At 41.1% G+C, this 14,937-nt stretch overlaps 1 protein-coding gene across 5 annotated transcripts; it reads right to left on the bottom strand.

Annotated features, from left to right (window-relative positions):
- Positions 1–239: 239 nt before the first annotated feature.
- ECHDC2 (enoyl-CoA hydratase domain containing 2) lies at positions 240–13,931 on the bottom strand. 5 transcript variants are annotated; one of them, XM_073357676.1, is made up of 10 exons: positions 13,707–13,930; positions 9,342–9,409; positions 7,852–7,939; positions 7,187–7,273; positions 5,594–5,686; positions 3,873–3,929; positions 3,274–3,461; positions 2,326–2,376; positions 1,913–1,960; positions 240–931 (listed from the first exon to the last, which is right to left on the bottom strand). In XM_073357676.1, exons 1-10 carry the CDS (start codon positions 13,843–13,845, stop codon positions 854–856), a joined length of 897 nt encoding a protein of 298 aa, XP_073213777.1. In that variant the 5' UTR covers positions 13,846–13,930; the 3' UTR covers positions 240–853. The 5 variants fall into 5 exon arrangements, with proteins under 5 accessions (XP_073213777.1, XP_073213781.1, XP_073213778.1 ...); XM_073357680.1 differs by lacking the exon at positions 13,707–13,930 and adding an exon at positions 13,619–13,641; XM_073357677.1 differs by lacking the exon at positions 2,326–2,376.
- Positions 13,932–14,937: the final 1,006 nt, after the last annotated feature.

Below are 14,937 nucleotides of genomic sequence, written 5' to 3'. Positions count from 1 at the left end.
TACTCCTAGAATTTAGTGACATGGGTGTACACGGTATTTCTCGTTGGCAACTTCAAACTGAGTAAAGTAGTTTCAGGTACTGCTCCTGCCAAGTTGATATTTTTTAAAGTAGAAAAATGTTAGTGAAAATATTTTGTTCGTTTTTTTTTTTTTTTTTTTTAAAGGGAAGTATTTACATGGAAACTTCTGGTTATAATATTACAGCAAGTTACTGGTCCTTGCCAGCACCAAGTACATCATAGCAAACCACGCAAATAAAGGCACAGAGTTTATTTGTGGTTTACATACAATACAAAGAGGAAACATAAAATAACTTTGCATTCCAAAAATTGATAATGAGTTCTGAAATTAATTTAGGCCAGATCCCGTAACAAATAGCAGTATATGCTTTCCCTTTCAGGCCTGAACACCTACATGTACTAGGCCAAATAAGTTTCTGTTGTAATTACAAGCAGGTGTAGTGCCCACTTAAAATGAACTGAGATCAAATTCCTTCAGCTGGACCACTGTACTGGTCTTTCATTCACTGTGTACCTGTTCTGGATTTGGACCTGTAGCAAAGGGCTCTCTCTCCTGACAGCGTAGTGTACAATCCCAGTCTCTCACATGACTTTAGTCATTCATAGCCTTACCAGTCTAAAAAGCCTTATTTTTTTGTTAATGAAACTATTCAATACCTTAATTATCCTTGTAAAACTGTCTCCTATGGAGTGTCCAGGAATGTAGCAGTGTCCATGGCAAAGAATTAAGCTTATAGAATTCAATATTTAACAATTTCAATAAGTTTAAGGTTCTGCACCTCCATTTTACTTCCTAAAGAATCATGCCCTGGAATAAGGAAATCCTTGGAGGGCTATTCCCCAATAAACTGGGGTGGACGTTTCTCTCTGAAGGCAGCCATCCCTTCCTGGCGGTCTCTTGTAGGAATATTCTGCATTAAAATAAAAAAGCAGTTTCTTTTGTAAAGGTAAGCAGCCAATACTGAATTAAAATCACTGTCAATATACTTAGACGTAAAAGCTTTTATGGATATTAAATCAACATCTCAGAAGTAAGGAGGTCAACTGCCACATCTTACAAAGAGGAAAAGGTTAAATAACTTTCAGTGTAGGGCACAGCACATGAGTACCGGATACAGTCCAATGGACAATGCCATTGAATTTAAGGGAACTGTCCTCTATTACGTATAGGAAGATCCATAAGCCCAAAATAATTCATTGTGAGGATACAAAGAAAATATTGCATGCTCCTGAAATATTGTTTTCAACCTAACCAGAAAATACATACAGGCAACAGGAATCTAGTGTCCAACTCAACCAGCCCCAAACCATCACAATGTAAGGGCCCATGCTAGAAATTGTATATGTGGGTACATATGGCTAAATTTAGTTAAACATGCAATTCTTTTTCAGTAAGATGATCAAGTTAGGGCTTTGGTGGACCAAGTTCAGTCTGAGGTAGGTGCAGGAGTCCAACTAGCATTCACGGGAACCCTGTTAATGGGAATGTAAAACTTAGATCCATGTTTAAGGTCTTGCTTATACAAGAAAGTTATTGTGGAATAAGTCAGGGTGTGAATTTAAAACAGAACAGTTATTCTGCAAAGTCTGTGTGGACACTCTTATTCCAGAGTAAGTGTGTGCCTTTTTGTGATTTAAGATTAATCCACTTCTGAATTAGTTGAACTGATTCAGAGTAAGAGTGTCCATAGATGAGGTTATTGCAGGAAAGTTATTCTGTAATAGCTACAATATAGACAAGCGCTAAGGGACTTCAGTAAGTTTTCAAATGTTTGTATGAGTTTTAGCCATTAAACTTCTTATCTCATGGAAGTTGTGAGGCTATTACAGTACTTAGGAAATGTACAGTGTGATTTAAAAAAAAAAAAACCACAAAAAACAGCACAACATACCTGCGCATAACACATTCCCTCAATAGCCATCCCCGATGCAATATCCACCTGAAGGGAAGAAGTGATCTCTGAAGTACACAGCATTCAAACTGCAGTACACTTTTGAGTATTTTCCATGATTAAATGTCAGAGTTAGTATTAAATTACTAACTCTAACCCTAGCATTACTGTTCTAGTATTTACAGCGAACACAGAGTCCGAATCCTGCTCTACCACACTGTTAATTTTGTTCATGCCTCAGGAGCCAATCTTACAAAGAGACTGATCCCTTATTGAAAACAGCGATTAGAATCTGTTTACAGAACTTTCTTCGACTGTTCTAAACATTTTTATTGCAGTTTTATGAATGGCTCTTAAATTTTTTGCTTCATTGAATATTTCATAAACATTCTCTTGGCAAAAAAAAAAGTTACCTCTATCCCTCTGTTTATTGCCAGTTTACCCATTTTCACAGCTATGGGAGCCTTTAAAACAAAAAAGATAACTGAAGTCAACAAACTTAAAAGTCAAAGTCAGTTATTCACCCAGCTTTTTCCAAAGACAGTCTCTTGTCTTCAGGAGTTTGCAGTAAAGCTAATACTCTATATTGCCAAAAAAGCTAAGACTGTCTACAGTTCATAATAGAATGTACTTTTAAGTATTCAAGCCAAAGTTTTCAGACTTGAGTGCCTAAATATGCGTTCTTGCCTACATACATGGCCTGATTTTCAGAGGTGCTGAGCACCCACAGCTTGCACTGAAACAGCAGTAGTGCTAAGTACCACTGCAAGACAAAAATCAGCAGATTGAAAGTCATCACTTTTAGGGCTGGATGTGTACAGTGCCACCACTTTAGAGAGAGTACGCCCAGTACACTTATTTCAAACAGTGTATGCTGGTCATACGTGTTTGATGCACAGAACAATAGTGTCCTAATGCTAAGGAACCATTAGCTAGGTCTCCTACCATTCCTCATAGAAGTAAAATACAACAGCTAATGCAGTGGGAGAACATTAAGGCTATTTTGATGTAGTCATTCATATCCCATTCATGAAGAGGAAACAAAAATAAGTTCTGTTTCTCATACTGAATTTCAAAGATCTGATTTTCAAAGCTTGCCTCCTTTTTGCTGTTGTAAGCAATGACACCTAGAGGTCTGATTGTGCCCACAAGTCAGCTAGTAGATGTCTACATTGCATCATTTGCACTTGCACTGAATTGAATCTGCTAAGAGAGCGAGTGGGCTGAAGATGCTTTAAGAAAAATAAGTCCCCCAAGATTTCAGTATTTCATGGAAAGAGTTAAGAAGCTAGCCGTGTCCAACAAAGTAGCCAAAACACCTTCTATAGATGAAACACATGAGCCAAATAAACAATACTGACCTGAGGAACAATTTCTTTAGCTAAGGTTAATGCTCTCTGGTAAGCAGCATCCCCTTCATCATTCTGTGGCACTGTGTGGTTTACTAATCCTATTGAGAGTGCTTGTTGTCCATCAATCTGTCTGCCAGTGAAAATGAGTTCCTTAGCAAGACCTATTCCAATGCAGCGGGGCAGGCGTTGGGTTCCACCTTAAGACAATATACCACATTATGCTTTTCTGAGAAACAAATAGCAAAAACCACTCCAATATACTTTACCTGTTTATAGATGTGGAAAAAATGGTGTTTTAATAGTACTAGTACTAACATGCACTATAGCCCCTGTCATCTGAGAAGCTCAAGATTTTACACCTTAGGTCACAGCACCTTGGTGGAGTGAACAAGTATTCACACATTGTATAAAGGGTGAAATGGTCTACCTAAGATCACTGGAAGTCAGTAGCAGAGCTCAGACAAACTGCAATTGAGACTCCCAGCTCCTTGCTCTGACTACTAGATAACACTTCCTTTGTTATAAAAGGATTTTCATCAAGTACAGCCCTACAGTAAAATTCACATTTAGCTGTAAAAATGCCAGAAGATTTAATGAAGCTAGGTTACCTGCACCAGGGAGAAGTCCTCTCGTGGTCTCAATCAGGCCCATTTTAGCTGATGAAGCTATTTTTAAATAAATTTTTTTAAAAAAATTATTTTCTCACAACAGAAGATAGCTGTTAACATTACTAAGATCATTTTCTCTCCAAGAATGCCAATAGCTGAATCCCACTAGAGTCAATGGTGTCAAGTGGCTAAATTCCTTTCACACTAAACATACATCATTTTGTATTGAAAGGTATCAAAAATGTAACTAAAATGAGTGTGCCTGCAGTGATTAGTCACATTCTGCGATTTCTGTGGACATGCTTATGACTGGGGCATACCATTTGCTAAGCAAACTAGAGCTACGGATCTTGGCGTAAACACTTTTCTGACACACGCGTTTGTTCCACAAAAAGAAAAGGTAAATTGATTCCAGCTTTTGCTGAATAAAAGTGTTTCTGCTTATCTACCACCTTAGCACCAGCTGGAAAGTGACCTCTGTGCAAAGTGGATCTTTAGCATTCATTCATTCTGGGCATCTTGCAGCTAGACTCCATTCTCAATTGCAGATTAGCCTCAAATATTATTTCTTATTGCTTTGAGGCGTCTGTTATACAATCAGAACATTTCTCTTTTAAAGCAGCATTAAGTTACCAAACAGCCATCTTGGGAGATTTCAGGAATAAGATGGGCCAGGTTACTACATTAACTTCAGGTAGCCAGAGAGGATGGGTGCTACAGTCAACCAACCCCAACTACAAGTTAGGTGGAGATGAGCCTAGACTTAAATATCCTTTGTAGCTGACTGCTTCCAGGAAATCTGGCATTATTTTCCCAGGAAAAAGGGAACTAAGGGCGTGATATGAAGATTCAGAAGGGAGGGAGGAATTAAAGCATTTTGCTAACTTTTTTTAAAAACCTCACCCATTAATTTATATGCCATGTTTACTCGAGATATTAAGCATTTTCATATTAAGCAATAAGGAGGAAATCCGGTAGCACTATAAGAGTTATGTGGGGACACTTATTCCAAAGGCAGGGTGCACTGAAGAAGTTGCAGTACCTCAATGGGCTGGGAGCCTCTAGAAGAGATTCTTACTCCTCCTGAAATGGATGCAAGTAGGGAGGAGGTTTTGGTTCTCTCTGACTTAGTCTTGGAATTAGCCTGACATCACCTTGTGCAGGTCACTAGGTGATAAAGTAAAAGTGTCATAATTCAGCTTGCCACATGATCTGAGATAATGGAGCTGTTCTGAAAAGAAATAGGTCTCTGATCTTGTGCAAGTTACGAGTACATAGGGATGGCCCAGTCCCTCTGTTGATGTTCTTTCTAAAGGGTCTGTTCTCTCTCATCAGTGTGCAGGGACCACACTGCCAAAAGTAGGTTAGACCAAACCAGGGCTGATAAGGGGTATATGGTTAATGCCCAATAAACCTGCTGTTAGTGGGCATTAGCCATATACCCCTACCACCAACCAGAGATTAACCCCTTCAAAAAGAATTTTAGTGTCACTCATATTGATACCTCATCTAAAATTGTTTTCCTTTTTAAACATACAGCTTTCTCAAATAGTTAAACATCACCAAAATTTTAGGCAAGTGCCTATTTGTTTAATTCATCACACAAGTTCCTGTCCTAGCTTATCAGAAAAGGAACCAAACAGCCTTTAGCTTACTTTCAAATGTTATTTAATTAAAACCAGTGATTACTTTAAATATCCTATATTTGGCAGTGCACATACCTGCTATTCGAAGATCACACGCTAATGCCAATTCCAATCCCCCACCCAATGCATAGCCTTCTATTGCAGCTATTGTGGGCATAGGCAGTGCAGCTATTAAAGACAAAACAGATTTGAAAGTTTAATTACAGAAGCGGTTTTTCAGTGAGTGTTTCATGTAATTACATCTCAAATGTTCCAAGTTTGATATGTTGCTACAATGATTTCAAATGATAAAAGTTGTGCTTTTTTCCTTCCTCCTCTTTAAAAATGGAGATACATTAAATGTGAACATCCAGTTGTTACAATGAAACAATTGTTACAATGAAACAGTCAATGAACAGATTCTACACACTGAGGCACTCTCCACCTTCCATTTTATATGGCTACAAATGGTCAGTCCCCACTGCTGTCCAATTCAGCTGAATATTACATACTGCATTAAGTATGGTTATGAACATTACATAAGCCTCCCTACACTTGTGAGCTAGGTGAGTATCTCTCCCATTTTAAAGTTGGGGAAATCAAGGCACCTAGTTGTCAAGCATCTCTTGCAAAGAAAAAAACAAACAAATCACATTGAGTGAATAGAAAAGTTGGGAACAGAATCCAGAAGTGTTATCTTGAAGTTCCTGGCTCTAACTACTAAACAACATTCCCTCAAACATCCTTTGGTGCTTTGTAACATGAAAGTCCCATTTGGGTACACGTACTTTGTATAATACATTTATCTTCTTCTTACTGTTACTTTGATTGATATTCTAGTCATTCGTCTTTTAAACATCTAGCTAAAATATCTCCGTCCAGGGACAACAGAACAATTCATTAATACAAGAATAGAATTGATTGTTCAGATCCACACTTCTTGTCTAAACAGAGGTAAAATCTTCAGAGGCTAGTCCAACTAGAAATTGACTCAATGATCCAAGCTCCTTTACTATTCTATATAGGTTCTTGTATCACACCCATCCCTGTAGTATCTGAGCACCTTCCAGTATCACGCATTAAGTGACATGACTAACATCTGTCATGTCTGGTTCATTTTTCCATATCCTCTCCCACAGGGGGAGAATTGTGTGTGCTATGAAGTGGTGGTGTTTTTTTTAAGAGTGTATTTGCTGTGCTCATTTCTCCTAGAGCAAGGTAGCTCTAAGAAGTGCACCTTGCACTTGGAGCAGAAGGTGGTCCTTAGAAGGTCTGTGATGGTCCTTAATTATTTCTTTCATAGAATCATTTCTTTCATAGAATATCAGAGTTGGAAGGGACCTCAGGAGGTCATCTAGTCCAACCCCCTGCTCAAAGCAGGACCAATAATCCCCAGTTTTTGGCCCAGATCCCTAAATGGCCCCCTCAAGGATTGAACTCACAACCCTGGGTTTAGCAGGCCAAAGCTCAAACCACTGAGCTATCCCTCCCCCCCAGGAGCTATCCCTCCTCCTTAGACAGAAGTTCATTCTGCAGTCTCAGACCAGGCCCCAAGAACCATCTCTTGCATGGATGAGTTTTAGTCTTTTGGGGTAGGTATCCTTATAAAGTTTCCCTGATATAGCACCACTGACTGCCCCCATGGTGTGGACATATATAGAGATACACGTTTTATAACTCATCATTTACCAATTTCATCCATTAAACTTCTCAGCCTATGAACAAAGTGTCCAACTTCAGTATCATTCATTTGTGCCCGCTCCTTTAAATCAGCGCCTAAAGCGTGAGGAAAACAAAGAATTCAATGATAGAAGAAAGGTAACACAGGCAGTTGAGCAGCAGTGCTTGACGTGGCTATGCAGGAGAGTCAAATTCAAAAGCAATCTTGGGATGCCAACTCTAAACTACTAGAGCTTAGGTGCAGCATTGCTGGAATTCAAGCATTCAGGCTTTAAGAATGGTTGTGGAGTGCTCTGCTCTGTTGCTATCTTTGTTAGATAGTTCATAGAGCGGCACCAATTTCTGTGTCTAAGGAGGTTAAATCTCAAAATTGCAGGGAGGGGCCCTGCTGTGAGCAGCCCATGGATCTAAGTGGAAAGAAATGGTAAAATAAAGAGAGAAGGGCTAGTCTTCAGGTGTAGCTTGCTCTGCCTGCTGAGGTCTCAATTTCTAAAGCAGGGAGTTACATATGCCTAGCCAGGACAAGGGAATGGTTTATTCCTTATTATCCCTGCAAAGTCAAACTGGTTTCTTAAGTTTGTTTTTACATCTATTGCTCAACATAGTCTAATCTGTACAACATAATTTGAAGGTGTCTATTTTTAATATCAAGTGACAGAACATTTGTTACATACCTGCACAAAACACGCCTTTTACTTCACTTTTAAACACTACTACACGGATCCTTTCATCACAACGGAGACTTTCTAGAGCTCTGAATAGCTAAGAGTTTAATCAAGAAGAGGAGTTAAGAAAAACTGAATGTGTCAAGCATATAAATTACTATGCATGTTTAAATGACTGAAGACTCCTATATTTTGGTAAAAGTTTCATTTCCTTCTTCTCTGTGGGCATAAGGATCTCTTAGAAAGCCAGCCTCAGGGATGGCCCATACTACACACATGGTTTCTACAACCCCCTCCTGAAACTCTTAGGATTCTCCTCTTCTCAATCCCATCCACAGAGGTTTTTCTGCATCCCTGACTGTCCTTCCTCTTCAGAGTTGAGCAAGGCTTCCGCTGAAACAGGTCAGTCCCCAATTTGACCAGAGAGGCTGCGTATGCCCAACAAAAAGTCTCCTTTTCCCAGGGACTAAGCTGCTTTTTGACTACTCCCAGCCCCTGCTGGCCTAGGAACAAAGGACATAGCTCTAGTCTCAGACTTGGATCTCACACATGGCACCTCGCTGCAGCAGGTCTAGACCATCAAGCTGAACCCAGCCCAAGTTGTTAGGCCCAAACGATGGACCTACATGGAGAGTTGCTTTGGGGTGAAGTTCTGATACCTTCCAGACCCCTTCCATTTGTTGATTTTTGAAACCCAGTCCTACTGCAGGGTGGAAATTAAGCAAACCAAACACACTTGTTAGTCTAACAGTGAATTTGCACAGGTTCATTCACTAACAGTAAATTGTAAATTTGATTAAAATAAAATAATGTACTGGATACAACAAGGATTAGATTGCCAAAAGTATATACCAGGGAGATTTCTGAAAGTAAGCAAGATGGGACCATTCTCAAGGCACACGTATTTTTTCGTGTAACAATCATAGCAACACCTCTTTAAGTGGAATCATTTAGTGTTGTTACAAAAGCCAGTCAAATCATGCTCCCTATCCAGAATATTTTTGATAGTTCAAAGTTCTCCTCTGTTAGGAGATTAACAACACTAAATTCTTGCTTCTTTCTTTGGTGCATCTCTGATCTGTGAGTTCATTTTCCCTAGCTGACAACACAATATGCTCTAAGTTTTTCCTCTTTGATAGTGGAAATCTGAGATTATGAATGGCCAGGAGCTACTAGTGCCCCAAGATAAGGGGAAGAGGAGACACTGCAGCTCTGGAAGGCACATCCAACAAAAATGTAGCAGTGTCCCCATCTTTGAAATGGAAGCAACTATACTTAACCTATTTTCCAGCCTCTTTAGAGTGGTGAGAATTAGTTTGTATGTGTAAAGTCTTACACATTAAAAAAATAAAATAAAGCCAAAATAAAAGTGATTGGGTGCTTAAGTTTTCTCTTCTGCAATTACTATGGCCATTTTACTTCTACAGGATACATTTAGATACTGATCACAATTCTAAACAATGTTTACAGCCTAGAGATAGAGAGGCAGATATACTTACTTCATTAACAAGTACTTTTCCCAGTGAATTTTTGGCATGGGCTCTGTTCATCAGGATTTCAGCAATTCCTTTAGTAAAAAAGAGAGAATTTCAGTTAAATATAAATTGTATCTTTCAACAAAATGTGACATGGCCAGTCTTCTTGGAACAGTCGCCCCAAGTACTGTAACTCTTCCTTCTTGAGACTTTGTATAAAGATTTTTTAAAATATAAAGTAGGCTGCTTAAGTGAGTGAGTTTTAAATGGAACACGCCAGACCACATTTGTGAAAGGCAGCACTACAGAATCATTGCGAGGTTACATAATACTGCAAAAATGTAGATAAATAATCCTTTAACTTAAAAGTGGACCTCTTGTCCAACTTGGCAGTTCCAGGTGTTCTTTGCATTTTTTTAAACCTAAGAACAGAATGGATCCATGTAACAGTTCCATTTTGCATTTTTTGTTTTGCTTTCCTCATATGGTCTTCCTGCTTGGATTAGCTGTTCAGGTATTTTCCTTAATGGAGAAAACCTTCTTCCCATACCAACTGCTTACAGGAGAAGAACAGTGCAAACTGGACAACATCAGTAATGATTCACTGTCTAGAGCCATCTGGAAACTGCAAATCCATTTCTCACAACTAAGCCTTTTGTGTAATCACTAGTTTAAGAACCAGGGGCCTTGCCTTGCTCAAGGTTCTCAAAGTCCATCCAAAAAAAAAAAAAAAAAAAAAGCAACACATTGTCCGTAGAATATTAACATACAGCTTCTCCCTGTGTCATGCTGTTCTTGAAAGAAAACCAGCCTCAGAAGTGAGGTGCTGTAGTGAAGCCATTTCCAAAGTTTTCACTGGTGCAAAGCAGAAAGGGGACATGGGTTCTATTTCCAATACCCCATGCATGCTGTGTGGATGGGCATTAATTACTTCCTCATTTATTTACAGGCATTTCTATTGTGCTCATCACCTTCTCTGAGCTTCTCTTGAGTGAGAATGAATAGGTGTCCCATCATCACAGGATGTTATGAAGTATCATCCCCATTTTACAGCTAGGGAAAGTGAGTTAGAGAGGTGAATTGACTTGCCCGAGGTCACACAGGAAACTTGTAGCAGAGCAAGAAATGGAACCCAGATCTCCTGTCTCCCAGTGACTGACCATTGTGAATGTGTACAATTCCTTTTTTCCTGGTTGGACTCTTACTCCTAATTTCTCTAGTCCTGTCCAGCTCCAAATTTGCTCTATGATCCTGTTGCTGTTGTACATGAAGATGCACAACAAAATATACAATGTTAGTATTTTCTACTACTGCTAGAAGATCTTTACATTTCAACCACTGGTTTGTGACTGGCTAGCTGGTGAGGGATCACCATCGACCAAATGGAAGAGAAAAGTCAGCGAGCAATAAAGGCTTGTACAACAGCTGGCAAAGGGCTACAATGGGAGCTAGCACTAGGACAGTTGTACAAAACCAAAAAATTGCAGAAGAAGCTAGAGAACCTGTTTTGCAAATCCCAGAATAAGTTAACCTCCTTGAAAGCTTGTTTTGTGGAAATCTTACCTTATCCTTAAATGGACCTGCAACTCTTCTCCTCCAACCCTAAGGTTATCCTACCTTTATTACTGTACATTACTGACATCAGAAAAAAAATTAACAGAGTGAATTTAGAGAACAGATTATTTATATTCAAGTTCATTGCATGCTTCCTGCAAAGCTTTTTCCTAGTGCCCATCTGTTTTGGGTCTTTGTAGTTGTACCTGTCAGCCAGATGTGGACCAAATAAAGGACAAAAAGATTGTAGAAAACTTTATGAAATTTGCAACCTAAGTAATCACCTAGCAGGGTGTTTCAGCCCAAGCACAAATCATTCGTGTTCCAGCTGCACTATGGAAAACTAACCTATCATGTTTCAGAGTAGTAGGCATGTTAGTCTGTATCTGCAAAAAGAACAGGAGTACTTATGGCACCTTAAGGGTATGTCTACACTACGGAATAAGGTCGAATTTATAGAAGTCGGTTTTTTAGAAATCGGTTTTATATATTCGAGTGTGTGTGTCCCCACAGAAAATGCTCTAAGTGCATTAAGTGCATTAACTCAGCGGAGTGCTTCCACAGTACGGAGGCTAGAGTCGACTTCCGGAGCATTGCACTGTGGATAGCTATCCCACAGTTCCCGCAGTCTCCGCTGCCCATTGGAATTCTGGGTTGAGATCCCAATGTCTGATGGGGCTAAAACATTGTCACGGGTGGTTCTGGGTACATATCGTCAGGCCCCCGTTCCCTCCCTCCCTCCGTGAAAGCAAGGGCAGACAATCGTTTCGCGCCTTTTTTCCTGAGTTACCTGTGCAGACGCCATACCGCGGCAAACATGGAGCCCGCTCAGGTAACCGTCACCCTATGTCTCCTGGGTGCTGGCAGACGCGGTACGGCATTGCTACACAGTAGCAGCAACCCCTTGCCTTGTGGTAGCAGACGGTACAGTACGACTGGTAGCCGTCATCGTCATGTCCGAGGTGCTCCTGGTCGCCTCTGTGAGGTCGATCAGGAGCGCCTGGGCAGACATGGGTGCAGGGACTAAATTTGGAGTGACTTGACCAGGTCACCCCAAATTCGAGCCGGCAACGTCGATTTAAGCGCTAATCCACTTGTCAGGGGTTGAGTAAGGAAATCGATTTTAAGAGCCCTTTAAGTCGAAATAAAGGGCTTCATTGTGTGGACGGGTGCAGGTTTACATCAATTTAACGCTGCTAAATTCGACCTAAAGTCCTAGTGTAGACCAGGGCTAACAAATTTATTTGAGCATAAGCTTTCGTGAGCTACAGCTCGCTTCATCGGATGCATGCAGTGGAAAATACAGTGGGGAGATTTATATACACAGAGAACATGAAACAATGGGTGTTACCATACACACTGTAAGGAGAATGATCAGGTAAGGTGAACTATTACCAGCAGGAGAGTGGGGGTGGGGGAGGGAAACCTTTTGTAGTGATAATCAAGGTGGGCCATTTCCAGCAGTTGACAAGAACGTGTGAGGAACAGTGGGGGGGGGAGGGGTGGGGAGGAAATAAATGTGGGGAAATAGTTTTACTTTGTGTAATGACACGTCCACCACCAGTCTTTATTCAAGCCTAAGTTAATTGTATTCAGTGTGCAAATTAATTCCAATTCAGCAGTCTCTCGTTGGAGTCTGTTTTTGAAGTTTTTTTGTTGAAGAATTGGCACTTTTAGGTCTGTAATCGAGTGACCAAAGAGATTGAGGTGTTCTCCAACTGGTTTTTGAATGTTATAATTCTTGACGTCTGATTTGTGTCCATTTATTCTTTTACGTAGAGACTGTCCAGTTTGGCCAATGTACATGGCAGGGGGCATTGCTGGCACATGATAGCATATATCACATTGGTAGATGTGCAGGTGAACGAGCCTCTGATAGTGTGGCTGATGTGATTAAGCCCTATGATGGTGTCCCCTGAATAGATATGTGGACACAGTTGGCAACGGGCTTTGTTGCAAGGATAGGTTCCTGGGTTAGTGGTTTTGTTGTGTGGTTGCTGGTATTTGCTTCAGGTTGGGGGGCTGTCTATAGGTAAGGACTGGCCTGTCTCCCAAGATCTGTGAGAGTGATGGGTCGTCCTTCAGGATAGGTTGTAGATCCTTGATACACATGTAGATACACACTATCAGAGCTGTACCCAGATCCTCCAACATGGTTGCTTTTCAGGCAGTAGATAGGAATTGTTTTTTACCCCATCTCTGCTATCTATAACTAAATACATTCATACAGTTTGACAACAGTTCTGGTGCAATATTCCTGGTTCTGCTTTGTTACACAACAACATACTGCCCATATGAACTGTGTGGATACGCCCAGAGTGCATTAGAAGTGGGTTTAAAATAAATTCCAGGGCCCAAGTCTCTAGCTGGCCTAATGCTAGTTGTTATTGTCTGGCTATTGTACAGTTTACTCCTGCCTATACAGACCTGGCAGGGTCAGATCATGATTGGGCACATGATTACCACCAGCTGGTAAACTGGACTCACGAATTTATTTGATCATAAGCTCAAAGCATAAGCAACAGCTTTTCTGTTTCTGGGTTGTTGCAACTTCCCTGCCGCAGTTTCACAGTCTGCACATTTCAGGAGAGTATTTGCCAGCTGCGATTTTGGAGTAGGGAGGAGAGAAAGCACCTCTCCAGAGTTATTTCGTGTAGCTCGGAAAACGGAGTCATTTTTGTGGGCCAAGACTTGAGTAGAGCAGGGGGAAAGGGAGGGGAAGAGAGCTGATTCCCCCCTGCAGTTACCTCCATTCTAGAAGAGGAAGTTGCCTGGCCAGCACCAGACTTTCTACCTCTCCCTCCCATGGGACTGGAGGGGCGGGTCTGGACTCACCGCTGCTTTCCCCGCCGTGCACGTTGACCAGGATCTCCTTCCCCCCGGACGAGGATCTCTTGCTGTGGCCGCCGGCCCCGCCGGGGTGCGGCGCGGCGAGCGCCCTGCACCCAGCGGCAGCTCTCCCCAGCCGAAGCATTGTGCGGGCTTTCAAGGCTTTCAAAGCGACAGCGGCGGCTGCTTCTTCCTGCGCCTACCTCCAAGTTTGGGGAGAATCTCTGCTGCGCCACCCACTGGCGGAAATGCTCCCTGCATCCTCCAGAGGGCAGGGGAAAGTAGAACCCACCATTCCAGCAAAATTGCTACTGGGCTTGGCTCTGATTTAATGGGTGGCAAGACCCCACTGTCCTGCTGGGAGAAAGGGGGCTCAGAAAAGGTTGCTGATTTATTTAAATGACGGTGGGAAGCTACGATCAGAAATGGCAGGAAATACTGAGGGACTGCAAGGAGAGGTGACAGGTTATATAGCCCAAAAGCTTTTCTCTCACCAACAGAGACTGATCTATTAAAAGATATCATCTCACCCACCTTGTCTCTCAGGTTATATGAGAGGCAGTTGCCATCTACACAATCTATGGCTTTGATCCTGCCAACCCTTTAATTTTAAGCATTGCAGGGGTTCATTAAGGACTAATTAACTCATTTGTCATTAAGTACTAAATAACTCATTTGGGATCAGAATTAATTATTTTAGAAAGGCTATGGAAGTTAATCCAGAAGGAAAAACTCACTGTATCTATACATTTTTAGAAATATATTTTAGTCTATTCACCTCTCTGCCTTGCTTTCCCTAGCTGTAAAATGGGGATAATGATACTTCACAACATCCTGTGATGATGGGACACCTATTCATTCTCACTCACCAGAAACTCAGAGGTGATGAGCACAATAGAAATGCCTGTAAATAAATGAGGAATAATTAATGCCCATCCTCACAGAATGCGTGGGGATCGGAAATAGAACCCATGTCCCCTTTCTGCTCTGCACCAGTGAAAACTTTGGAAATGGCTTTGCTACAGCACCTCACTTCTGAGGCTGGTTTTCTTTCAAGAACAGCATGACACAGGGAGAAGCTGTATGTTAATATTCTACGGACAATGTGTTGCTTTTTTTTTTTTTTTTTTTGGCTGGACTTTGAGAACCTTGAGCAAGGCAAGGCCCCCAGTTCTTAAACTAGTGATTATTTTTTTGGTGGAAGGAGTGATTAGCTGACACGAGAAACAAAAAGATC

Source organism: Lepidochelys kempii, chromosome 8 (assembly GCF_965140265.1).
Source record: "Lepidochelys kempii isolate rLepKem1 chromosome 8, rLepKem1.hap2, whole genome shotgun sequence".
Classification (NCBI taxonomy): domain Eukaryota; kingdom Metazoa; phylum Chordata; order Testudines; family Cheloniidae; genus Lepidochelys; species Lepidochelys kempii.
The sequence above is the reverse complement of the archived record's forward strand: the minus strand, read 5'-3'. Positions and strand labels throughout refer to the sequence as shown.

Excerpts from the sequence above, each read along its gene's own strand:
- ECHDC2 (XM_073357676.1), bottom strand. The coding sequence starts at position 13,845 with ATGCTTCGGCTGGGGAGAGCTGCCGCTGGGTGCAGGGCGCTCGCCGCG. Across the intron at positions 7,274-7,851 it reads AAAAGGCGTGTTTTGTGCAG|GCGCTGATTTAAAGGAGCGG; the intron begins GTATGTAACAAA and ends CTCACGCTTTAG. Across the intron at positions 932-1,912 it reads AGGGAATGTGTTATGCGCAG|AATATTCCTACAAGAGACCG; the intron begins GTATGTTGTGCT and ends ATTTTAATGCAG.